The sequence below is a fragment of the Pipra filicauda genome, unplaced genomic scaffold (assembly GCF_003945595.2).
Source record: "Pipra filicauda isolate LSUMZ 115617 unplaced genomic scaffold, ASM394559v2 scaffold324_size1259732_pilon, whole genome shotgun sequence".
NCBI classification, from domain to species: domain Eukaryota; kingdom Metazoa; phylum Chordata; class Aves; order Passeriformes; family Pipridae; genus Pipra; species Pipra filicauda.
This window is the reverse complement of record NW_024104448.1, coordinates 984,871-1,012,468: the sequence shown is the minus strand read 5'-3', so window position 1 is coordinate 1,012,468 and position 27,598 is coordinate 984,871. Positions and strand designations below refer to the sequence as shown.

The 27,598-nt window shown below is 40.8% G+C and overlaps 1 protein-coding gene across 7 annotated transcripts in view; it reads left to right on the top strand.

Moving 5' to 3' along the window:
• OTUD7A (OTU deubiquitinase 7A) overlaps positions 1-27,598 on the top strand; it is a 129,246-nt gene that overhangs the window by 55,402 nt on the left and 46,246 nt on the right. For 6 of the 7 annotated variants that reach the window (XM_027740848.2, XM_039383761.1, XM_027740851.2 and 3 more), the window contains 3 exons: positions 5,373-5,505; positions 16,092-16,248; positions 17,461-17,615. In XM_027740848.2, the coding sequence (XP_027596649.1) occupies positions 17,531-17,615 (85 nt within the window). In that variant the 5' untranslated portion in view covers positions 5,373-5,505; positions 16,092-16,248; positions 17,461-17,530. The remainder of the gene's footprint in view (positions 1-5,372; positions 5,506-16,091; positions 16,249-17,460; positions 17,616-27,598) is intronic. The other variant, XM_027740850.2, reaches the window with a different exon arrangement.

The window sequence follows — 27,598 nt, the reverse complement described above, 5'->3', positions numbered from 1 at the left end:
TTCAGCTGAAAGAAACCGGCCAGAATCAGGCAGTCTGAAGCTTTGCCTCTGCTAGAAGTTGGCTGTCAGTCCTGTAGCGACTGGTTCACAAGCCAGCCCTGAGCTGATTTGTCAGTTCCAACAGTCCTCCAAACACAGTAATTGATACCATCAGGCAGACCTGTGCTTATCCAGGTGTAGCTGCATGTGCCAATGGGTCATGGAGAAATCCATCCCCCCCTTTCAAAAACATTTTGTGTATCAATACAAGTCCTTAATGTAGGCCAAACCTGAGCTGTTCAACCCATTGCAGGGTGTTCCTTTGACGCTGCTCTTCACTAGGTACAGATATCTATTATTTCCTTCCCTGGGTCTCAAAAGAGACCTTTTCAACTGCAGCAGGCTGTCTCTCAGCAATTTCTTCAGGACTTTATTCAGAGATGGTAATTTTCTGCTTAGATCACTGAACAAAGCTTGCCACATTTTTCCCTTTCCACCATGAGAAAGGATATGGTGAGTTGGCATCAAAAATAATGTGCTTACACCTTCCTGTCCTCCTTTACCCTGGCAGAAAGTTTTGGAAATAACCCCTAATTGAAAAAGTATGGTGTTTTTCCCTAACACTGATACTTTCAGATTTTTAACATAAGCAAAGATTCCAACAATTGAATAGGATTTATGAGAATTGTGCTTTAATCCTGCTGTAGTAACTATAGGAATTAGTGTCTTCAGAATTCTTAAAACAGGTTAGTGTCCATTATAATTGATTATAGAAACATTTCAATTCCTTCTCAATGTAAAAGATGCTGCATCAACTTCACTGCATGACTTTCCTATAGGAAGAGCTGAGGAAAAGTTCAGGATTCAGGTTCTGAGCAGCTCCACGACAGGCTGTGACTGCTCACTCACCAGCACAGCTACTGAGCTGTTTAATGCCTGTCCTGCTGCATCTGGGATATGTTGTTCCCTACTGTGCAAATGGCAGGAGGGCTTTCTCTCTACATGTGTCTGGTGCATGGATTTCAGTTTTCCTGCTGGATTCTTCACAGACTGTCAGCTACTTACACAGCCTGAGTGAAACACGCAGTTGCTATACTTACATTATGCATCTCCGATATGTTGTGACGTGAATCGTTCCAGATTCCATGTCTCAAAACTTTATTTTCTCCTTTGTATCTCTAGTTGTTTTAAAACCTTAGAGGCGACATTAAGCCAAAGTTTTTAGGAGGAAGAGGAATTAAGTCTTCTATTCCCGTTAGTGTAGTTTTCCAAACTAAATGCAATAACTGTGGAATGTCATGTTTCGCAGAATTGAGAGTGGGAGTCACGGGGCTGGGGGGAAATCACCAGTTCTATTTTGCTGCATAATGTGTGTGTGTTCTTTCCTGCTGTAGCTAGTTTAGCACAGTACACACTGAGCTGATGTGCTTACTGTTGAATTCCAGCACATTATACAAATGTATAATGCAAGCTGGTAGCTTATATGCTTCTAAGGACTTACAAGGTCTCACTTTTTGTACATAATCGGAATTTCAGAAGTTCAATTTTGCTATTATTTTTATGGTACTTGTAAAAGAGAGAACTTTCCCATCAGTCTGTCACTAAAGCTGTGGGATGAACTAATTGGTGGGATCAGTATTTTTAAGGGGAATGTGGAAAAATCACCATGTTTTGCCTTGATGTGAGGAACAATGTAAAGTGAAGAGTAACAGACAGTCAAGCCTTATGTTTAAAATAGCAGCCGAATTGTCTTATGGCAAGGCATGAATATGCTGAAGACTCCATTTAAAAAGACTGTACTGAACTCTTAATGCGCTGACTGTGCACTTGACACACAATTAAGCATTTGAGCCTTTCCCTAATCTCTGTGTACAAGGAGATAAAGGATGCTTGGAGACTTGTATCAGTAAGACTATTTATACAGAGCTCATAATGCAAACGCTTTTGATGTCCTTTAAGCTTTTGCCTTCATATCCCTGTCAGCTCAATCCACTGCACACATTTTCTGAGTCAAACCAGCATAAGCCAAGGAGGGGAGAAATGTGTTCCATTTCTCACATGGAAGAACCACTAGTCAGAGTAAGTAAGACTTTTCTAGCTAGAGAAGAAATCTTTTCCCTTATCTGTAACTTGTGAAAGGCTATAGAAACTTAGGACATAGATAAAGCATTTATGTTTCTCATGCAGGGGTTATAAAGAGATTTCAGGGGATGAAGGTTCAGAAAGAAAGAAGATCTGTTTGTATTAGCACTTCAGACTGTCCACAAGGACTGGTCGTTAAAATGTTACATCACTGAAGTGGGGTCACAGGTGTCTGCAGGAACAGGAAACATTAGACAGTCATAGATCCCTTGTAGATGAGCTGTAGACAGATGCTGTGTGTTGAATTTTGCATCCTTCCCCCCCCGTTTTCAACACAGACGTCTGCAGGACGTGGCAGTGCCACTTTCCATAGCTAAAATAGAATTATCATTTCTTCAAAACCTGTCCTTTCTCTTTAAGAGGACCTACATACTGATAGTGACCATCTTCATCCTAAAAACCCCTTCCTGCAGGTGATCTTGTTATTACTTCTTGAATGTTACTGCTTCACTATTATTGGAGATATCTTTTCCCTCATTTTGCTTGAGCTAAATGAAATAACTGCAAAGAACCAATGAGCAGTGTAACTGTAGGTAGGGTCTTGGTCTGAATGTACCACTTGCACTGAAAAAGCCAAGTCCTAACAAACTAAGCACAGAGTTGACAATGCAGAACATAATTCTTTATGTCTGGACTTAAAAGGACTTCAGTGTGCATGTATGGAACAAAAATAATGGAAACAAGCACACACTTGAGACTTTGTGGGGAGATGCTGACCCAAGTTCAACAGATTATTAGCAAAGAAGGTTTTCAGCACTGTGCAAGTGGTCCTAAGCTGCTGAGAAAATTGTAGCAAGTATTTCAATCCTGTGTCAGAAGTAGAAGTGGAAAATGGAACCCCTTTTGAGTTCTGGACAAGCATTGCATGAGAGTCTCAGAAGAGAATTGAGGTACTTGTAAAAACCGAGTTGAGAAAGGTTCTTCAGCTCCTTGTCGGTGATTACTTTGAAATGTCAGACAAAATAGGGAAAACTTAGGAAGATGCTGTGGATATTCATTCTTTATGAAGAACATCTCTGCTCTCTGGCCTCAGCTGATTTTTACCTTCAAAACAACTGTTTAAGATCAAGTTCTTTGTTTTGAAATATATTTGTAGTGTCTTTAGTCTGTGTTTCCTTGTTTTCTTTGCTAACTTCAAACAGAAGTTACTGCAGGGACCATGCAAATGTAAAAAGATAAAAATCTGTCCCCAGAATGATGAAAGAATTGCAGCTGAGATTACCCCCTGAGCCTTTGGATATCTCGTGCTAATTTTGTTCTGTGCATTTATGTCTCTGTGTATTTTGTCCCAGGCCAAGTTGGGGTCACACAGGGAGTGTTCTTCAGTTTATTGGCCCTCTGGACAGGGAATACAGCAGACAGAGTAAGCAGTATTTGAGGTTGATCTTAAACTGCTGAAGCTCCAGTGCGTTTGTGAGAACTGCCAAAAAGGGCTGAACTCCATGCATTTCCTTGTGCCCTGACAATCATAGTGTCCATGGTAAACTTTAGATAACTTAGTTACAACAGCAAAGTAAGTGGAATAATTGTTATCGTAGTTTAAATGGTATATTGTGATGTGATAAAAAAGGATGTACTGCAAGCACATAGGTTAAGTCCTCTTTCAACAGAAGAAATAGGTCAAGTGTTGGAAAGGGTTTATTTTTCTGTGCAGCAGATGTGTTGAACAAAATTACAGAAATGGTTCAATCGTTGCTTGTTAATATGTAGCTGAAAAAGGGAATACATTTTGACTGCTTGATTATTTCCAGGGCAGGTAAGTTACATCTTAGCAGAAGCACAGCAGCAGAAGGGAGTGTGTTGCTGTTTCCTGGAGCTCATGGAGGTTTCAGGGTGTAGATAGTTCAGTTTGCTAATGTTGCATATGTGGAAATGTTTGGGCTTATTCACGGTTGATGGTTATTTTTACCCCATGCAGTTCAAGTATCTTTGAAAGTGTTAGAGCTATTAAAGGTTAATTCTGTAAGTTGAGGGTTTTACAGTTGTTTTTTTTTAAGTTCTGTGAGGGTGATAAAGATAAGGTCATGGGCACATGTGGTTTGACTGCATTTCCTTTGCAATGTGTGACATGATGCTCTTTATGTTATTATGAACTATTAAAATAATTTACATTGGTATGAGGATATCTGTAATGTGGGACATTCGTAAGTGCCAATAAAGAATAATTTCTTGGTCAGATTTTTGATTCTTGCACGAAAATACATCACAGTGAAGGGAAAAAAGAAAAGCTGGGAATCTTATTGAGTACTAGATATTACATATATTAGTTCACAAATGGTCAGGAGCTGACAGAGCTGAGTGAGTTAACACTTGTTAATTTAGGTACTTAACTCCTGTTGCAGTTGAGTTATCACACAGACGACTGGCAGTTTTTGCATAAGAACCATTATCTACTGAGATTTGGCTATTTCTGTATGTATTCTAGGAACTAATGACAAATAGTACATATGTAACATTCTGTTGTCATATCCTAATTCTCACAAATTGGGGACTGTGTTATATTTCTGCCTATTTTAAAAGCAGTATCAGGAGGAATGTTTTCCATGATGAAAAGGTTTGGGCAGATATCTGTTAAATCCTGATTTTGATAAGGCTGGGCCCAGTTACAAGCGGATGAGTTCGTTGAATGGATTAAAAAACAGAAACAGTAAAACTGATTGTAAGTGCCTTTTAAAATAATAAGGTGAAGCTTATAGTAATTGGATTATGTATTTGCAAGTAGCAGGACTTAAGAGATAAGAGTAGATTATATGCAAAGGGAAATGCTGTTTCTTTTAAAAATAAACCCCATGAAATAGTGCCCTTCCTTTCTTGTGCTCATCTCTTTTTTTTTTTTTTTTCCATCTAAGAATATGCCTATCCTGATTGAGTCTTCTGCTGAATAACTCTTCACTGGTTCACTGCCTTAGATTGTGGAAGCTTATGAGAAGAAAAGTTAGAAAGGTGTATTTGATGATCTCAGGAAAGAGAACTGTTAGAGGAAATAGAAAGTGTGAATTGCCATTTTTACATAGGACAGCCGTAAGGAGATTTCTGTACATTTATAATTCTTTTTTTTTAAATTATCTGGATTGTGCCCAAGTAATATTCTTTATGCAAATTACTGTATATGGTAATTTATCTGCATGGAGAATAGTATCCATTAGGCTTCTAAGGTCAAAGGTAAGATTGATTTTAGCAGTTATTATTATTCAAATAGCATGAGTAAGTGCAATGATTAATATACTACTTCTCTTTTATTTTTTTTTCAGATTTCTCAGGGGACAAAATTTTGCTTATTCATACCTTCTACTGTGGCAAAAATGGATTATTTTCCTCACCATAAACCAGCAGCATAATGCCCATCCAACACCTGCCTCAAGGAACTCTTATTTAAAGTCTATTGTAAGTCAAATTAAACACTTGCTTAAAGGTAGCTTTAATCAGCTGTGTATCTATTTACAGCTCAAGAATCAGCAGCCTTAACAGGAGAACTAATCTTAGCAGTCTGGCTTTTCAGCAGCAGCTGTTTGTTCTTAAAGGAAAGCAGAGGAGGAAGTGGTGCAGGGAAGCAGAGCTGGGGCTGAGCTGCCTCCTGAGCCGGGTGTGGTACCTGTGTGTCCGCGGGAGAAGGGGCTGCACAGAACTGCACCTCAGAGGCACAAAAACAGGATTGAGAGGATGATCTGCATTGGAAAGGAAGGCTTAGCCTCCTGTTGCTATGACAATTGATTTTAGAAATTGCAGTGTAGGGGCTAAATAACTCAAAAATGAAGGAAACTGCAGGGGGTTAAGATGGGTTTCAGTGTGTTGGCTGTGGTGCCTACAGGCCCAAGAGTGTCCTTTTTAATGCAAAGCTAACTTGAAAAAATTAATGAAACTCCACATTAGAGGTATCCAAGAATGGTAACTCAGACTTCATGCTTTTTGTGCACTGAAGTTAATTTTATGCATGCAGAGTATATGATAGCTGCTTTTGTAAGAGAAAACAGTGGTTAGAGTTTTAGGCAACGTACCTCCTTCATTTGAGAGAAGGATGGCATTTGGGGACGTATGTTCAATATTTCTATACAATATCTTCTTGCCATATCAAGAAAAACTTAAAATGAGGAAAATGAGGGGACAAAATAAGGAAAAAATTCTGAATGAGGAAGAAATCTAGCTTGTTCATATTGCTTCTTTAGAGATATATTCTAGTGGAAGGAGATGTGTGTTACTTAATGAAAGTGCGTTTAATAAAATGCCTCAGATTAACATTTGAAATCTTAATTGTTATCATTCTAGTGCAGTATAATACTGCCTACTTCTTTATCACTCTCACAGATAAAAGAATAATTTATACTAGAATTTGTTTTAAAATTAAGATATTTGTTTTAGGGAAATTCCACCTTTATCAGTGGCATTCCATTTATCCCTTGCACAGCTGCCTTCTGTTGGAACGGAAAGAAAGAAAGGCTGTGAGAGCCTTGTGAATTAGGAAAACACTGTCCATTCTCTGTATCTGTGTTCTTGTATGAAAGAAAAAATGTTACAGCAATGGTATTGTTTTATCCTGAAAAAATGCTGATGCAGGGATGCAAGAGGATCCTTACCTGAAAAGGCTCTGTCTCTTGCTTGGTTTATTTGAGTTCAGGACCCCTGTTTCTGTGGACTTCTTGTTTATCTGTGACATTTTTTCTCCTCTGAGAATGTTACCATTCTCAAGGAAGAAAAATAGTGTTATGAAAACCCTCTGAAGCTCCATGAAAATACAGTGACAGAGTGCAAGTAAAGGACCTCTGTTGTTAACAGTGATGGCAAGTGTTTCACAACATCTTATGAGGACTGAGGTATTTTAAGGTATTGAGTGTCTCCAGCTTTTCTTCAGTCTTCATGCTGTTTCTTCAGTGGGAGCGTGCCATAGCTCTTAAATGCAGAGTGATCTTTTCAAGTTTTCTACTTTCTTTAATCTTAGCCTCCAGTCATAGGTTATAATCTCTAAATTTTAAATAAATCACCTCAAAAGATAATTTAGTGCTGTCCTTTTTCTATAGTTCTATCCTCAAATAATTCAAATAAGCAAATAGTAGACATTTTAAATAGCATTTCTGAAAATTAAAATGTAGCTGTGTTTTAAAAATACTTCCCAGTTGGTCTCTGAACTCTGATGGTATTTATCCTAAAACTGAACTTAAAGTACTTGAACAATTCTCTTCTTCTTTGATGGTTCCCACAGGGCTGAGAATTCTTCAGCACAGCTTCTCTCTTTCTCTGCAATATACTTGTGTGTCCAATGTATCCGTTCAGGACTACACAAGATACTGAGGAAAATTACTTGATGCAAGTCAATTAAATGTAGGAATTTGAAGAGGGCAGCTTAAATCCCACCAAGTCTCTGTGTGCACTATCCCATTCATAATTAAAGTGGCCTCCAGTGAATTTAGTTTCATTCACTTTGAAGGCAAGATGAGCCAGACCAAATTAAGGCCACGTTTTATTCACAGATGAAAGTTTTTGCAAAGGAATTTAATGGACAGAGACAAATTCAGTGAAATTAACTGGATTAGTTTTTCTGAGGTTCATTGTGTAGACAAAACTTCAGTAATCTTAGTTGTTTTGTAATCTGACATGTTTTGAGAGTCCACATTTTATAATGGACATGTACCCCCCACTTTCCCATCAGGTCTAGTGCACTTACCTTTTATTCAGGTGATTACTGTTGTTTTGGATCCTTCAACTAATGCCTTTTAATCTATCACTGTAACTTCATGTGCTGGGAAGATCTTTCCCATCAGGCAACTTTTTAGAGCATTTTTTACAGGTTTTGCAGAACTGGGTGATTATTATTGCCAGGTAGCTGTAAGTACATGTCCCAGAAGCATAGCATGGGTAAGGCTGGAGGGGACCATGGGGGTCACCTGGTGCAGCCCCTGCCATCGTGGTGTCCCTTCTCCAAGGCAGTGTGCAGTGCCTCTGACTGGAGGGATTGGCCCTTCCGTGGTAGAACTCAGTCAAGTGCAGCTGATTTGAATGGCTTAAATACGAGATGGTGTTTGATTTAGGAGCTGGTCTTCCTAGTTTAGTACAGAGGCTTTAAGGAGCCTTTTTGGTGAAGTGTCCAACAGCTTAAACAGTACAGTTTGTACAGATATATTTCCTGAATAATGTTTTGTTTCTGTCATTGAAGTTCTGTGAGCAGCATGGGTTTAGCCATATAAAACAGATTGCTAAATTTAGGTTCACTTCATGTGTGATCAAAGTGTATAATATAGATTTAGTTCTATGGGAGATATTCTGCCTCTGAGGTTAAAAACTGGCTTTCACCTCTATATTCTTGGCAGCTAAATCTAGAGGTTATTTGAAGATAAAAAGCTGTTTTTAAAAAAATAAGTGTGAAGCAGGTGGAGTAATCTCTAATCTAATTTGAATGGGATGAATACAAAGTCTAGAAGTAAAATATTTAGGAGATATGCTTGCTTTTCATTCATCTTTAAAATTCTGTGCTGTAGGAGTCTGAGCCTAAATATCTACTCTTAACTTCAATCATTAAGTCCAGTGGAATCTCTGAGATCTGTTCTGAGAGTGTTTGGCTTAAGCAGGTTTACGCATCGTGGGGAAAAGCTGCCTTGTGTCCAGTGATTTCTAGACAAATCTGAATTTCTGGAAGGCTGGAGTATCCTGCTCGTGGACAGTATCAGTGCCATACAACTTAGGGCAGTGCCAGAGTGATTTCAGGGAGATTGAGAGCCTGGAATCTTGGAACAGTGAAATCACTGCAGAGGGAGTTAGGATGTCCTGAGTAAACAAAAGATGTGGAAAATCTCTTTGTAACCAGTTTTGTAACTTGTCACTCAATCACCTGAGAAAGACTTTTGTTAGGAAACAAAGCAATCTTCTGTTTGCATGTGTTTATTGAGATACTCTGTGTCTTTCCAACTAAAGTCATCACGTCTAGGAAAAAGCCTGTCTTGAGATCTGAAGAACTTTCTGGGAAAACTTGATATAAGAATTTCTGTCCAGTTGTTTTTATGGATTTATGGGTTGGTGCAGAACTGACCAATTAGGGTGAACTTTTAAATAATTAAAGGAAAATCCCCAAATGTATTTCAGATATTCAGTATTTTCAGGTGTGACCTAAATACACACTTGATAAGTATTATAGGTAGAAATAGATGATTCAGGTGCCACTGATGTGCATTGAAAGCCCTGTATCATCTGGGATGGCCACATGGGACTGGGCACTATGGCACAGACCCATCACCTTCTGGAGCAACAGCTAAAACCCAGATAGTTTCTTCACACAGAGGTGAGGAATCTTCACTTGTGAAGTACCTGGAACCCAGATAGTCTTCACACAGAACTTCCTATGTGATAGCTAGAATAGCACCAGCTCTGACAGACTGTGCACTGGGGTTTCGTTGGTTGGTTGTTTTCTTATATTTGGATTTAGGTGGGGCATTGATATTACTGTAGACTTATCTTCTGCCACCTCATTATTCGATTTAAAATATCCTCCTTAGCTTTGATTGTCATTCTCTGAGCACAGTCTAAGAGGAGAAAGAACTGATTTAGGTCATTCCCTGTGAATTTGAGGGAAAAAGTACATTTCAGACCAGTGAGCAAATTTTACAGTTAGCAAAAAAATACCCCGTCTCCACTTTCTTAAATGACCATTATGGACTGTCAGCACAACACTTCTACCCTCAGCTTCTACCACCTCCCTTAAAGCTGATGTTCTCCTCCTAGACCAATCTTCCCTATTGGACTTGATTGTTTATTGTTTTTCACTTAATAGTTTTTATCAAATATATGAACATTTGGCAAAGTGTTACCTGGCTCGTCTCAACATTGACATTGCTGCTCTCAGTGAAGTTCACCTTCACGAGGAGGCAGCCTCAGAGAACATGGTGCTGGTTACACACTCTTTTGGTCAGGTAAGCCCAGAACCGAAAAACATCTCTCAGCTGTCGGCTTCATGATCAAAAACTCTATCGTTCCTAAACTCAAAAATCTGCCGACAGGTCCCTCTGATCGCATTATCTCCCTACGCCTTCCACTACACAACAACCAACACCTTGTTCTCTTTAGTATATATGCCCCAACTCTCCAAGCTGACCCTGCTGAAAAAGATAAATTTTACACCGACCTGCGCCGCCTTACCCAAAAAGTGCCCGCAGATGACAAGATCATTATCCTTGGTGATTTCAACGCCAGAGTAGGTAAGAATTTTGAAGCCTGGAAAGGAATATTAGGCAAGCATGGTGTTGGAAACTGCAACGATAATGGTCGACTCCTGCTGGAATTCTGTGCGGAGCAACAGCTCACCATCACTAACACTATCTTTCAGCAGAAAGATAGTCTGAAGACAACCTGGATGCACCCCAGATCTAAGCATTGGCACCTCATCGATTATGTCCTGGTGCGACGGAGAGATGTCCACGATGTCCATCATACCTGCGTGATGCCCAGTGCAGAATGCCAAACAGACCATCGGCTGGTGCGCTGTAAACTCAACTTTAATCTCAAATTCAAACCTAAAAGGGGCAGCATCCCAAGGAGAAGACTCCAAGTTAACAATCTCCAATCAGCCACAGTTAGAGACAGATTCCAGGCAAACCTTCAAACTAGGCTCGAAAACCATTCCACAGATTCTGCAGATTCCTCTCCTGAAGCAATTTGACACCATATTAAAAACAGCATCCTGCAGTCCTCCGAAGAATCCTTAGGGTTCTCCCTCAAGAAGAACAAGGACTGGTTTGACGAAAACAATCAAGAGATCCAGGAATTGCTGAGGAAGAAGAGAACCACCCACAAGCACACCTTGCACTGCCATCCTGTCACGCAAGAAAAGCAGCCTTTCGTCTTGCGTGCAGCAAGCTCCAACAGAAACTCCGTGACATCCAGAACAAGTGGTGGATCAGTCTAGCTGAAAAAACTCAATTATGCGCAGATACAGGTGATCACAAAGGATTCTATGAGGCCTTGAAAACAGCATACGGGCCCACATACCAGGTACAAAGCCCTCTACTCAGCGCTGATGGTCAAACACTTCTAACAGATAAAACCTCCATTCTGAATCGATGGTCTGAACACTTTCAGACTCTTTTCAGTACCAACCGTGTAGTCCAAGACTCAGCAATTCAGTCCATCACACAACAACTGGTGAAATACGAATTGGATACTGCCCCCACTTTAAGAGAAACCCTCAAGGCCATACAGCAGGTGAAAATCGGCAAGGCAGCTGGGGTTGATGGAATTCCACCTGAAGTCTGGAAACATGGGGGCCTTGCACTCCATGCTAAATTTCACGAGTTTGTGGTGCACTGTTGAGAACTAGGTGAACTACCATCAGACCTTCATGATGCAGTCATCATCACTTTGTATAAGAAGAAAAGTATTAAATCAGACTGTTCAAATTACCGTGGTATTACTCTGCTCTCCATTGCTGGCAAAATCCTGGCAAGAATACTCTTGAACAGATTAATACCCGCTATAGCAGAAGGAATTCTACCTGAAAGTCAGTGTGGTTTCAGAGCCAACAGGAGCACCACAGACATGGTATTTGTTCTCAGACAACTGCAAGAGAAGTGTAGGGAACAGAACAAAGGTCTCTATGGAACCTTTGTCGACCTCACCAAGATTTTCGATACTGTGAGCAGAAAAGGTCTGTGGCAGATTTTGGAACGTTTAGGTTGTCCCCCCAAGTTCCTTAAAATGATCATCTCACTCCACGGGGATCAGCACAGCCAAGTCAGATATGGCAATGCACTTTCTGAGCCCTTTCTGATAACCAATGGTGTGAAACAAGGCTGCGTTCTCGCACCAACCCTATTCACAGTCTTTTTCAGCAGGATGCTCCAAAGGGCCACGGCAGACCTCAATGATCAGGATGGTATCTACATTTGATTCCGTACTGATGGAAGCCTATTCAACCTAAGGCCCAGACTAAGACCTTAAATCATCTTGTCCGGGAGCTGCTTTATGCTGATGACGCCGCCCTTGCTGCCCACACAGAAGCAGCTCTGCAGCGTTTAACATCCTGCTTTGCAGACGCTGCTGAGCTCTTTGGGCTGGAAGTCAGCTTAAAGAAGACGGAAGTTCTCTATCAACCTGCACCTCAGGAAGTCTTCCATCATCCCCATATCACCATTGGCCAATCAGAGCTCAAATCAGTCCAGCAGTTTAATTACCTGGGTAGCCTCATCTCCTCGGATGGTAAGATTGACAGGGAGATAGACAACAGGTTGGCAAAGGCATATAGTGCATTCAGAAAGCTTCATAAAAGAGTTTGGTGAAATAAACACCTGAAGAAAAATACCAAGATCAGTGTTTACAGAGCCATAGTTCTGTCTACTCTCTTATATGGTTCTGAATCATGGGTCATCTACCGCCACCACCTGCGACTCCTCGAACGCTTCCATCAACGCTGCCTCCGAACAATCCTAAACATCCACTGGTCAGATGATGTGACCAATACATCTGTTCTAGAACAAGCAGCAGGCACAAGCATTGAGGCCATGTTGCTGAGAACACAGCTGTGCTGGGCAGGGCACATCTCCAGGATGAAGGACCAACCACCCCCTCCCTAAGATCTTGCTTTATGGTGAACTTGCCACCGGCTGCCGCAAGAGAAGAGCCCCGAAGAGAAGATACAAGGACTCCCTGAAACAACATCTCAGCCTTGGCCATATTGATCACCATAACTGGTCTACTCTGGCCTCCAATCGGGAGGCCTGGAGACACACCATCTGTAACGCTGCTGTTTCCTTTGAGAACGCACGCAGGATCACCCTTGAGGAGAAAAGACATCGCAGAAAGAATCGTGTCCTGCAGAATTTACCACCTAAGGAGTCTTTCTGCTGCGCCTTTTGCAGCCGGACGTGCCTGTCTCGTATTGGCCTTTTCAGCCACCAGTGCGCTTGTAAAAAACGTGGGTAGAACCCTTCCCAAATCTTCGTTCGCAAAGCCTGGACATGAAACCTAATAAAGGGTGGAGCAGAGGAATGTAATAACCAAATAAAAACTCTTTGACTTACTAAAGAATGTGTCTGTGGGACTGTAGGTAAATACCTTTTTGCCTGCAGAAAAGAATGAGAAATTGCACAGCCTGAGCTCTAAACATTTAAACGTTTCCCTAAGAAGAAATGGTCTTACTTAATGCATTGGTTCAATTTCATAATATTGTCCAGGTTGTAGAATTATGGCATTGCCCATCAAATGTGACCTGTCAGACAGAATTACTCCCAAAGTCTGGAATTGTGCACAAATGGGGCCTTTCTGCCTTCCCAGCCAAAAGCTCAAGCTGCTGAACATCCCCCCCCCAGGAGTGCCTTTGTCTGTGGCCAGGGCAGCTGAGAGATCAGGGCTGTCAGTGGGCACTGGCCTGGTCACAGGGCAGGGACATGAGAACAAACTGGGGGGAACTGGTTTAATGCAATCCATGGGTGTCTCTCCATCAGCTTCCTCAAGCACCGAGAGTGGGCATCTCCCTGATGGTGCTTATTTCATCCTTCCCTTGAAAACTGTGGAAGATCTTGGATGCAGTTTAGTCATTCTGTCTTCCTGAGGATCTGTGCACTGTTCATGTGCTGTTTTCTTTCTGTTCCTCACCTGGGTTTTATCGACTGCTTGTATTCTGGATGCGCAGGGTGGGATTTGTTTCAACATCCTTGCTTTTGCTTCTTTGATTATGAGTTACTAGTTATAGATACCCTGTACATCTCTGTGCTTCTTTAGAAAAAAAAATCTTCATATTGTTTAACTGGGTGAAGCTATTTGATTTTGAAGAAGTCAAATTTAGATTCAGTTGAAGACTGTTTGCTTCCAAGCATGGCTCAGTTTTGAGAGAGGTACTTAAAGGAGAAGAAAAGATCAAATATAAGCGAGATTGTATTAAATTGATTTCAAGGCTTGTTAACCCATCTTAACATTTCAAAGTAATCAGTAGCTCCTCTTTAAATACTTTCAAAAGATTTTTTTTTTAATAATATGCAACAAATTATCCCCTTTCACTGCCTCTTGTATTTGCACTGTATAAATAAGAAATTATTTAGGGAAGAAATTTGGCTAGAAAAGTAAGTGAAAACCAAGGTCTTCGTGTGTTGTGACATTCAAGATGTTTCAGTTTCCACTCAGCTTGAAGTGACATGTGTGTGTCACGTGTGACACATGTGCAGTGAGAGCTGCAGGGATCTGTGTGTGCACAGTGTGACCCACAGGAGTGATGCTTGTTGAGGGGGGTGTAAGGAAGGGATCAAACACAACCATCCACAAGTGTGGGTATGGAAAGTGTGAGTTGTGTTAATGCTCTGACAAGCCATGGAGAGCAAAGGTGGTGCTGGTGGTTCTTTAGGTGAGGAGAGACTGTTCATCTGGGGAGAACAGTGAGTCTGAGAACCATCTGCCTCCTGACTCACTGCCTCCTTTACAGTTTATTTTCTCTTTTTGCTTAGTAGTTTTTACTATTCTATCTGGGTGTGGTTTCACAGCTAATGGGAGTTTTCTGGCAAAGATAATATTTTTTAAAGACTTTTGTTGTTAGCTTGTGTTCTTGGTGGTTTGGGTTTTTTTTTGTTTTGGTTTGGTTTTTTTTTTAAATCTAAATTCTAGAGAGCTGAGCAAACAACTTCCTTGGGGGAAAAAAACTGTTAGTTCACATGCATACAGGGAAGATCCTGCCAACTCTGCTCCTTCCTTCCAGAGTGTAGGTTCTATGAGGTAATTCTGAGGTAATGGTGATGTCATAAATGCAGAGATTGGTCTTGTCTTCTGCTCTTAAAAGGATGTCTTTTTCTTACTGTTGAAAATACTGAAGTAATGCTGATACTGAGACAACTCATGAATTGGCTCCTTCAGGCTGATATTCACTTCAGCTTTCCAAACTCATGAGCAGTTTACCCCCACACACAGTGACTGTACTTGGGTGCCCAGCTGGTGCATTTTAAATTAGCAGTCATTATACTGCTGAGTCACTTCTGATTGTGATCTCAAAGCCACCAGTGCTTTGTATCATCTGGGGCAGGTTCCTTTAGCATGTTCCTTATGTTTCTGTCCTGCTGGCTAAGATTCACTTCATTCTTTCTCCTAGTCACTAATTAGTTGTATTCAGTTTCTCGTCATCTGTTTAGTACAGTGCATATATGTATGAGTATTTCTTAAAAATAAAAGTGGCATTTTTGCCCTGGATTTGTGTTGGAACAGATTCAGTTGCTACAAAGCTTAGATGCTGAGTTTGACCATAATCCCTTAAAGTTGTTCTCTTCCCAGATTGTCTGCAATTCTTTTTAACTAGTCTCCTCTATATTTCCAGCTTTCCTTCTGTTACTACATCTTGATTATGCTACAGTTTAGGAGTGTTTCCCTTGGGCCCTGGTGATCCGGTGCAGTTTGTGGCCCTTCGCTGAACTCACTCCAGTATGTCCACGTCTTTCTTTTGAGGGTCCAGAAATGGACATAATACTTCAGATGAGTCTCACCAGGGCTGAATAGAGAGGAAAAGATCACCTCCCCTGCTATCCTAATGTGACCCAAACATAATGATACAGTTGTATAAATAGTATAAAAGCATAAATGTTTCACCACCCTGGAGGTGAGAACTTCAGGAAACGACTGGACATGGCAGTGCTGTGGTGTAGGTGACAAGGTGGTAGTTGGTCAAAGGTTGGACTCGATCTTGGAGGTCTTTTCCAACCTAATTGATTCTGTGATCTTAAAGGTCCCTTCCAACATTAACAATTCTGTGATTTTATAGCCCACAAACTTTTAGTTAGTTGGAGTAAGTTGGGTTTAGCAGCCAGTCCTCGTGGATGAGGCTGAGAAGGGCCTCATCCTCCCGGGGCAGAAGGTTTGCATTCTAGCAGGCATAAGTACTTGCAGAAAAAGGCAATTTCTAAGAAAGCAAAGGTGTTCCATTTTTAAGGTTAATATAACCAGGTAATTGCATATGAAGTAGGAAAGGACTGTGATTCATTTGGGGGACAGGGAAATCAACTGGTTTCCAATTTCTTTCACAGTGTATTTCTCTGTAGCTGTGGTGCAATCAAGAGCCAACCAACATCATCTGCTGCCAGTAGGAAATCTCCGTGTCAGTCCTTACCCTTGGCACAGGATAAAGTTGCAACTGAGCCTATGAGGAGAAATTAACAGGAAAAATCCAATTCATGTTCAAAGGTAAACTTTGACCAATGATGAATAACAAATATGAAAGTAAAACCTGCACTTTTTCTTATGTTGTGTATTGTTTAACTTCATCCTGTTTGCTTTGCACTATTTCTGCAGTGGTACAGGCAGGGTAGAAATATAGAAATACCTTTAGGATAACTGTGTTTTAAATTCCAGCAGTCTTAATAGGTTGACTGGCATCAACTACTCTTGTAACGCCTGTTTTAATTTTTATTTGATATTTGTAGAGAACACTGCCTAGAGGTAAGGGTTTCCTGTTTTCAGGAATAAAAAAGTAGGTACAAAGTGCAGTAGAGCAGATGTATTTTTGTTATGAATGGATTTGGCAAGAAAAATTCCCATGCCAGACATTGTGTCATATTCACATGATCTGCTTCCTAACAGGTCCCTGGGTGATGGTGCCCCCAGGAGAGTTCCCTGGTAAGGGTGTCCCCCCCCAGACTGCTCATAAACACAGTCACAACTGCTCAGCAGCTACAGCACTGAAAGAGAATAAAATAATAAAACAAATAAACCCTGTAAATTAGTGTAGTATCAGCTGTGTCCCCTCCCAGCCTCTTGCCCACCCCCAGCCCAGCCACTGTAGGGGCAGAGCAGGACACTGCCAAGGGCTGTGGCTGTGTGAGCACTGCCCCAGAGATACAACACTGATGTGTTTGTTATCAGTGCTGCTGCAGCCACAACTCCAGAGAAGGAACGAAGAAAATTAACTCCATCCCAGCCAGACCCAGGACAGTGGAGAATATATAAATGACAGAAGTATTGACAAGGCAAATAAAAGCACAAATCCTAAACTCTGTTGTGTCTGTGTTAGTATTAGGAACGCAGAAGGGCTCTAGGCTAGCCAGGCATTTAAATACTTGCTAAACCCCAGTTTATGAGGAGTGACAATGGTGTGGTGATTGTGCCTTTAATGAACAGAACCTGTGGTTGGCTGGAGTCTTCAAGTTGCAGGATTATTTACAAGCTGCACATAAGAAAAATCAATAAAAATATGAAATGTTAAGATAGAGAAAACCTTTCAGTATGAGTGATGGACAGCTTCTGGGCTAAGGCAGAGAGGGATGACAAATGCTGTTTATTTTAATATGCTGTAACATGAATGTTTTAGCATTTTTAATAGTCTTGTTTGGGGAAGAGAGGAACAACGTGGGTTACATCACGTTGGAGTACATTCTAACCCCTGTCTCTCCTTGGCAGATGGACTCCTTGTAGCCCACCAGCGAGTCCTGCTGCTGCTGCATGTCTGGCAGCACCTCTGGATGAGCACATGACTCTTGATATGGATGCAGTCCTTTCAGACTTTGTTCGGTCCACAGGGGCAGAACCAGGTCTGGCAAGAGACTTACTGGAAGGTAAGGTTTTGGGACACAGCCCTTTCCTATGTTCACTGCTTAAGGCAAGAACCAGTCATAAAAAGAGAACTCTGGTCCATGGAAACAGGTATTTCTTAGTATTCTTGCTAAGTCAACTCTCATGATAAGCTGGCCATAGATTATACTAAGGCAGGGGTTTCACACAAAAGCCTTAAAAACTTCTTAATGTTAGATTGCTGTGTTTTAAGAGTCATTCCCTAAATGTTTATGTGCAAGGGAGGGAAGGGAGGCCAATTCTGTCATATTCAGCTGCCTGAAAGTAGTTGTAAGAGTTTCTTAGCTCAATGTGCAAAGCAGGAAAGTTTAGTCTGAAGGAACTTATTGTAAAGTGATAGAGACACCAGAGATATTTTTGGGGCCCAGTGATTAATCTGCCTATGTGAACTTCACACTATGGGAGTCAAATGACTATGTTGAAAAATATCTCAGAAGCCATATCAGAAAAATAACTCTGTCTATTTATTTATTTATTTATTTATTTATTTATTTATTTATTTATGTATTTGTAGATGGTTTAGGTTTATAGGCTTAAAAGTGGAAAGACATCGTTGATATTTGAAGGTATTTTGTACTAGTTGGCTTTGTTCATGTCTCAGTAACAAGGTGTGGTACATTATTAACACGGAGGCACACACAGTGCTGCAGAATTTCCCAGTCACCTGTTATATGTACTAAAACTTGGAATACCTTGCTAGGAATATCAGCATAGGCTTGCTATATTTAGGAGCCCTCTGTTTTGTCTGACTGATTCGATCAGCCTGTCATTCTAGCCCAGAGTCTGTCTGGGTCTGACGGTCTTGAAAAAGAATATGAGAAGGTTTTCTCGGCAGCGTCAGGACAGATTGTCACTTATTGTGCTGACAGAGCATTGCTAAAATTGGAAAATGAGTTCCTACATATCAGAGGTGGTTCAGAAGAGTTACTTATTTTCCTTGTTATAAAGGGTAATGCTTCCAATTAAATATAGAATTTTTCTATGTTGAACTTCTCATTTCTGTAGATTTATAAATTGACATCATACTTACAAAGAGATAAGCAATAAGCAATTTATTATTCTGACAGGCTAATAGACATATGCATCTAGCCCAAATGATTTCCTCCTACACAGGAATTTCTCAAAGTAATCTTGAGAAGAGCAACCCCCCACCCCATGGTGCACAAGGCTGCAGGGAATGTTTGTACCTGGGCTTGCAATGATGAGGCCTGTAGTTTCAATCAAAGTTGGAAAACAGGTGTGCACAAATATTTTTCAGAACTTTAGAGGTTTGGTTGTTTGTAGCCCCAAAAGTGACTGTCATAGTGAAATCTGAGCCAAAAAAGCCCTGCTAGTGTAGACCCTCATTTCTATGTAATCACAAGTTTTGGGCAGTTCTCCTGTGGTGCCACAGCCCTTCACTCTTTCTCACCTGCTCCCAATTTCTGTTTTTGTAACTTGCTCAAACTGAATGTTCGCATCATGCTTCTGTGGAGTGACATCTCTCTTTCAGAGCCATTGCTAATACTGTTTCTTTTATTCCTCTTTTTGGGGAAATTTCTTCAATTTCACGATCCTGTAGCTAATCAAGGATACCAGTTTCTGCTTCCTTATCCAATTATCTTAACATACTAATCATTTTGCTTTGTGCTGTGGATGTAGCAGGACATTATTGTGCACAATATATGTGTTCTTCATCCTGGCAACAAATGGGTGAATTAAATACACACTGTTGTACAAATAGCTGAAAAATCTATACATTGCATACAGATTTTCTGCATTGCCAGGAGCTGTCCTGAATGTGGGCTCAGCTGATGTTTCTATACTCTGCCTATCCTGCTGGTAAAATCCCTGCAGTTTTCTTCCACTGAGCTTTTTATTGAGCACAGCTTCTTGTCTCACAGTCTCACTAAGACAATTCTCTGGTTTGCTTGACACATATCTTTCAGTAAGCGTCCATTCCAGATTTGAAATGGAGAGACAAAGACATTTAAGAAAATACGTATATACACACACGTGTTGATTCTAATTTATTTGTGTCTGGTTATTTTTGCCAGCTATTTGTATCTTAAAATAAGTAATAATATGAATCAATTGCTTTTGTATCTAATTTTGATAAACTGAACATGTTGAGCTGCAAGTCTCGCTTTCAGTCTCTATATTTTCTCTGTCATTCAAAGCAATGTATACAGAATGTATAAAGAATGTATGTATGTGTTAGCTATTTTGTTTTTTTTTTTTCAGTACAGAGATTGCCTTTTTGCCATCACATTGCATATGCTGTTGTTTATATTTTTGGCCAAGTTTGCTTTAGTACTGCACAGGGAGTTTGTAGTTAAGTCTATGCTTGGTTTGACATTTCAAAGTTAGTAATTTTAGAATTCTCTACAATTGTTTAACTCTTATGGAACTCGGATTTCACAGACCTAAAATCTGAAAGGCATTTATTCAATGATATGAGAACTTTTATCATGCACTTCTGTAAATGGATGTGAATGCAGACTTTTGAAGCTGCACCAAAATTAAAAATTAATTTGTTTTTCATAGTTCTGCCTAAGAAATTAATTTTATTTTCATGAAATTGCTATGTCTGTGCTCAGGAAAGCCTTGTATCTGTCTAATCAGCAATTCATTGGTGGATAAAATTGCATTAGAAATGGCTTAGTTCGCATTTGTCCAATGCACAAATTGTGTTTCATTCCTACTTTTCAAATACTACTCATTGAGATTTAAAGGCCATTTGTAGTTAGTTCCTATTTGCTGTGTGAGACACAGCTGTGGGAATGACATATACAGGCTTGGACAAAGTAGAAAGCTCTGTGGAGGCAGCACGGGCTTAGCATTTAACAATACATAGACCTACACTTTAGTAAGTCATCTCTCTTAATTTTGGGGTTTTCTTGACTTTTCTTGAGTTTTGCAAAGAACCTTCCTTCTGGTTTATTTTGATAATTTGGTAGTTTTATAAACAGCCCATTTCTGCTGTTAGACAAAACAGTTGAAAGTTGAGATTACAATATGAGAAATCATAGAACTATGTGATATGATTGATTCAGTGATTTTTATTATTAAATGGTATCTAAATATTTTCAAAACTTAAACCTTTCCGTAACTATACCAGTGGTGATGTTTATGACCAAATGTATTTTGTAAATACATTTGTGCTAAATAATAATATAGGCATAACAAAGAATGTTAATTTATAGTCATGTGGAGTTCTGTAAGTGGCATCTTGTAAAGGACAGGTGATGTTTGCAAGCAGAGGTTTTGATAGCACAAAGTCCTTTACCTTGTTACTCATATGCATCTATTAAAGATATAAACCCATAGGAGTAATCAAAGTTTATTCCCCTTTCTGTGCTATGGATGCTCAGTAACTCAGTGTAATGAGAGCTTAGAGTGACTTTATAGGTTTAAAGGTGAAGACTCTTCTCTCCTCTTTCTCCCCTTGCTTGTTTTTGAGCATCCCAGTCAGTGCATGGCCATGTGTAGGGTGGGACCCAAGGCAGCTGAGACTGGGGGACCATGTCCAGCTCACTCAAACAGAAGATATCCCTGCTCAGGAGGCTCCCATGTGCCCCTGCCTGTCCCAGTGGGAATCTGTGTGTGCCCACAGTGTGCCTGAGCCTGAGCTGAACCAGCTGTGTCTGGGCTGAGTCCTTCAGATGATCAGTCTGCACATCCCCATCTGCCCTCCAGCAGGAGCTGCAGTACTCGGACTGCTCTGTTAGTTAATGCCAGTGTCTCGTGCTTAGGACGCTTCAGGCTTGGTTTTGGTTGCTTGTTCCTCTTGGTACCTCTGTTTGCATTTTGTACTGAAGGACTTTTTCTTCCTCTGCTCAGCACTCCTTGCTTTCTTCATCTGGATGATGTCCTGGACCACCCTGACTATTTCCATCCTTCTCTTCAGTTGAAAGAACAGCTTTCTACCAGCCCTGCCACAATTTTTAGCTACTATTACAGCTGAATTATTAAAATGGGAAGGACAATTCTTTCAGCTTGGTTGTGATTGGAAGACTTTGCAAAGCTCATCCTTCTTGTTTAGGACTCCAGGGAGGGCACTTGGTCAAGAGCTATTTACATCTTTATCTCTCATCCTGTAGAGACTTTAGACACCCAGCAGGAATTACCTTTTGAGAGCCTGCACATTAACAGATGAGTGTCGTCAAATTCATGGCATTTCCAAGACATCATAAATCCTGATGTTTTTATCTCAATAATTACAAATCAACCAAAGAAGGATGAGTATGTCCCTATGCAAATAAAAGGACACCAAAAGCTTTTTGCTGACTGTACCAGATAATAAAATCATGGGTTGGGGAGAATATATGAGCACCACATATGTCAGCAAATCAGAGTGGAGAGTGACTGGGACAGTGGCTTTGGCTCTCAGCAGCATTTGGCTCGTTGGGAAACTGGATGTGACATTACACAGTGTGATGGTTCAGGAATCAGGTGTGCTTAAAGCAGATCACTTTGTACCAAAAGCATCTGCTACAGACCTGCAGACCTGAGATCCTGTCTCTGTGCACTCTTATTTAGGAGGAAAGAAGACTAGAAGTTTGTCTCTCTTCCAAAAAAACCCACAACAGATTTATTCAATCAACTTGCCTGAAAACAAGAGCGTTCCCATCACTGTAAATCTTACTCTAACAGCCTTTCATATAATTCCTTGAGAAAAAGGCTTCATTTTGAACTTGATCTTGTGCTCCAAGAGCATGGTGTGAACCTCTGTATCTTTTCCTAAGTTTAAAAACGCTTTTAAAAATTGCATTTAAATCTCACATTGAATCTTATGCACCAGGACAAGATTATTACCAATCCTTTCTCCCTATGTATTCTTCAAAACTATATAACCCCCTGTTTTTAAAACTTAATGATTGTTGGTATTATTATCCTGTCTTTCATAAGGAACTTACTAGCTATAGGAAACTAGATGATTGAAAGTCAGTCAGATAATTTTTAGAAAGGACATAATTTGGGGCATAGAAGGACACATTCTGTATTATTGTAGAAGAGTCTTTCCATTAAATGCAGAAGCATTTTGTGTTTTCATTAGATTAACCTCACTCTTGAAAGTAGGAACTCCAGAGAAGCAAAAAAAATTGGAGTTCACTTGAATATTTAAGGTTGTGCCAAAACTCCCCATCAGGATGGGGTTGTCTGTTCTCCTCACTCAGCTGGGAGATCCTCTTTTGATGCTGTTTAATTGCTCAGGTCACCAGTGCCACTGCTTCAGGCCTCTCTGCTTTGGGGATTCATTTCCTTTTTCTTCCATTTTATTTTTTCAGTGATTAATAGTTTAGCTCTTGACTGCTGACAATACATATTCAACCTTTAATCGTAGATACATTCTTCATACACGGATATATATCATTAAAAATAATTCTGCTCACGTGGTAATAGTTGCAGTCTTAGAAACTAACTGTGTTTAGTACTGATTTTAATGGCCAGCATTTTTGCTTGATATGTTTAGTGCAGCACAGGAATAATTTATGGGGTAATTTAATGTGGATGTATGAATGAACCAAAAGTAAGAATAAAAACTAAATGAAAAATTTTATCATACTTTGTTTCCCCCCTGATTCCAGTTAAAAAGATAAAAACTAATGATCTGAAATCTTTTTACTTCCAATAAAGGCCAAGAGCATGCTCCTGCCTTGTGCTGTTACATTTGGAGAAAAAGAGGCAACTTAAAACACTTTCATGGCTATGTGATAAAAAAGTCTAATATTGGACTTCTATATTTATTAAGATGCTTAGAGCTATTCTCTAATTAATTGTAAATTAATATTCATAAATTTCAACTATGTATCACTAGCTGTGCCAACTCTGTGTTAGTGGATTCCGTGCATGTGCTAAACCATTTATTTCTTAGAAATGTTATTTTCCAGTTTTGCTGTCATTTTTGGATAGGTGCTTCCAAGTCTTTCATCTGATTCATTTTCTATCTCTTTGAGACAGTGTTCACCACCTCCTGGTCTGTGTGCTCCTGAGAACTGAAAGCATCCTTGTGTATGTGAGGGGGTGGAGAGAGGACAGTGCATTTCGTGAAACCTCACTGGGTCTCCCTTCTCAACCTTTCATTCTCAGCTTCTGCTGGTTTATATAAAATCAGGCTCAAATAAAAGCCCTCCTTCGAGGGGTTAATGCTGACAGAACAGTTTGACAATAAGTGTGACCCAGGGGAAAGAAACAAAAATCCCAGCAAAATAGTTTGAAAAGCTGGCAGGCTCTGAATGCTGCTCTGGCCAGGAGTGAGTTCAGACCTGTCTCAGCTCAGCACCACAGCAAGGCAGGAAATCAGCTGCAGGACTGTCCAGGTGCCATCTCTGTGTGGGCAGGTTTGTTGTGGCAGCCAGACCCAGGGCACCCTCAAGGCAGTGGGAAAACTTTCCCTCACTAAGCTTTGGGAAAATCCTTAAGCCAAACCTGCCAGCTCTGCATGGTGGGTTTCTCTCCAGCTGTGTTTGACCTCCAACTTCCCCAATATCCAGGAATGAGGAGGGCATATCCCTTTCCCTTCTGGATAGTCTGGACTGGCACCTTGATTCTCTCATGCATGGACAGCAATAATGCTGCAGTTTTTGAGTATAACCTACTTAAAATGTGGCCCAAGGCAGAGAGAAAATCATTAAAGAAAATAGTTCAATCTTTAAAACCAGTTGTGCTGTATTTGGTTTACAGTGCCAGGGTTGTAGGTGTGGATGAACTTGGAGATTACTGATAAATCACTTAAAAAACAGTTTTCAGGAAGGAGCAGATGTGCAGGCAGTACAGGGGGAAGGCATAGGATGAAATACTTAAAAATGCTAACAGTGTAGGCAACCATCAGGTACTGGAGGACTTGTGAAATTCACTGGCAATAATAATAAAATAATAAAAGAAGAAAAATAATACAAAATGCATAAAAAATAATATATTTAACTGAAAAGTTGCCCTTTGACTTGTATAAATGGTTTCATTTATTCATATAAATGATGTAGTATTTCACCATTATATGAAAATAATTGCTGTCTTTTTCCAGCTTCAGACAGCACTTAATTGAGGTGTACATAGCTGAACATAAATTCAGAAATGGGAGAGTGACTCTCCAGGCAGGAAATGGAAGCAGTCAAGGAGACTGACCCCATGGAACAGGACAGAAATGCAGCCTCCTCAAAGAGCAGTGAATATAAGCAGAATTCAAAGAAAAGCACATCATTAATAGAGAGGGAGAGAGAAATCCATGGTACACTCATGTGATTGAGTGTGCAAAACAACTCTCCAAAAATAGTCCCTTATTCTCCTCTCCCTCAGACTGTTCCTTTTTTAGTTCTCTTGTGGAAGGCTTGGCAAAGGGAAGAGGAAGCTGAGCTGCTCCCAATGTCTTGTTAGACAGAGATCAAAACTGGCATTTCCAGCTGCCTATTCAGTTTTAAGTGACTTTGCATTCTAGCAGAAAATGAGACAAATCTTTACAAAATGGCATTGCTATATTATTTTCCTGTGAGAACATGGACCAAAATTAAATCTTGTTTTAAAACCTATTGTCTAATTCTGTCCCAGTTTTGCAGATGAGTTTTTCAGAAGGAATAAAGCTGGTCTTGAGTTCCTCTTCTTACCTTGTGCATGTTAGTATTTGTAAATCTTCTTCATGCCAAATAGGAAGAAGGGACTGCATTTAAACTGAATTTGTGGATTGCTTTATTAGCAGTTGGTTTGTAAAAACAGACTTCTTTGCATTAGCCCAGGGTGTTTCTGTGTTGCCTTCAAACTGCACTTACAGGTTCATTTCACAGATAATGTCTTGATATTCAGTGCCTTCCTCAGGTCATTATTCTATACTTGAAAGTTGGCTTGTTGCCCTCTCTGTTGATGCTGTGCCATAATGGCTTTATTCCACTGGGTCAGTGGGTCCTGTTTCTCATTAGGCAGCATTTCTCGCCCCTCTTAAAACTTCCTTTGCTGAAGTCCTGTATGTGTGTGTATATATATGTTGTTGCTGAAAGTTCCCCTTCATTGTTGTTCTTATTTAGGTCTTTCCTAGTTCCACATCTCAAATTCCATCCTTTCTAGCATTTTGTTTATTGTTAAATCAAGAATTGCTGGTGACCTTTCAAATGTTCTTTTTAACATATTGGAGTAGGTGGATATTTGAAAGCTTGGTGGAGAGACTGTGTTATAGTCACATGCTTGCTTTTTCTACTAATGAATGATAAATGTCCTCTAGTTTTTTATTATATCTGATTTAAGAAGTGTAAGACAATAGATTTATTAACTGTTCCAGCCCCACTAAGTGACACTGTTTGAGCCAAAGCAACACAAAGCAGAAAACCCAAAGGCTCAGTAATAGTGCTCTGGGGTTACGGTGTTGGAGGGTGAGGGAGGAGAGATCGACATCATTTACCTGGACTTGTGCAAAGCATTTGACACTGTCCCACATGTCACCTGTGTCTCTGAACTGGAGAGACGTGGATGTGATGGATGGGCCCCTCAGTGGATGAGGAATTGGCTGGGTGGGCACACCCAGAGAGTTGTGGTCGATGGCTCAGTATCCACGTGGAGATGGTGACAAGTGGTGTCCTCAGGGGTCAGGATTGGGACTGGTGCTGTTTGACATCTTTGTCAGGGCCATGGGCAGGAGGACTGGGGCACCCTCAGCACTGTGACACCGAGCTGTGCTGTGAGTGACACCCTGGAGGAAGGGATCCCACCCAGAGGGACCCAGATGGGCATGAGACATGGGATTGTGGGAACATCAAATTCAACAAGGCCAAGCTCAAAGTCCTGCACTTGGGTCCAGACAAGCCCAAGCACAAGTACAGGCTGGTGGAGAATGGAGTGAGAGCAGCCCTGGAGAAGCAGTGGGGGTGTTGGTGCATGAGAAGGTGACATGAGCCAGCCATGTGCCCCTGCAGCCCAGAATCCAGCTTGTCCTGGGCTGCAGCACAAGGAACATGGGCAGCAGGGCCAGGGAGGGGATTGCCCCTATCTAGTCTGCCCTTGTGAGACCTCACCTGGACTGCTGTGTCCAGCTTTGCTCCCTCAGCATAAGAAAAACATGGACCTGTCAGAACAAGTCCAGAGGAGGCCATGAAGATGCTCAGAGGGCTGGAGCCCCTTTGCTATGAGAAATTTGGGCTGTTGGAGAAAAGAAGGCTCCAGGGAGACCTTAGAGCGCCTTCCAGTACCTAAAGGGGCTCCAAGAGGTCTGGAGAGGGACTTTGGACAAGAGCCTGGTGTGAGAGAACAAGGGGAAATGGCTTCAAACCAAAAGAGGGCAGGGTTAGGTTAGATATTAGGAAGGAATTCTTGGCTGTGAGGGTGGGGAGGCCCTGGCACAGGTTGCCCAGAGAAGCTGTGGCTGCCCCCTGGATCCCTGGAAGTGTCCAAGGCCAGGTTGGATGAGGCTTGGAGCAACCTGGGATAATGGAAGGTGGCCCTGCCCATGGCAGGGGATGGAACAAGATGACCTTTCAGCCTACACCATTCTATGAATCTATAATTTTATGAATGCTTCTAAGATGAGTCCTACTCTTGCTGTTCTTTAGCATTTATTTTACTAATGCTCTGCTAATCCAGTTTGGGCTGGTAAGACAAAAACGGATAAGTGGCTCCTTAGACCACATATTATTTTATCTAAGTCTTTGTTTTTTCTTCAGGCTGATAATGCCTTCTGTTGTTATTTAAGCAAGTATTATTTAGGACAGAAACTTCGCAGTGTAGTTGTGTTTAGTTTTGAATTTCCCTTTCATGTAGGTGTCTGCTATCTCTGACAGTAAAACCTCAGTACTAGCCCTCAGCCATGGTGTATCTTCCATTCTTTACTCAGCTGCACTACTTTTTACTGGTTTCTTTTTCCTCCACACTAGAAAGACTTGGTTTTGAAGCAGAGACCTTCTAGTCCTGTTACATTTCCCACCTGCTGACTCACACAGCACATGGAGCTGTTCAGGAAACAATTGCTCAGTAAGAGTGTTCTTTCTGTTCTTTCTGTTCCAGCATC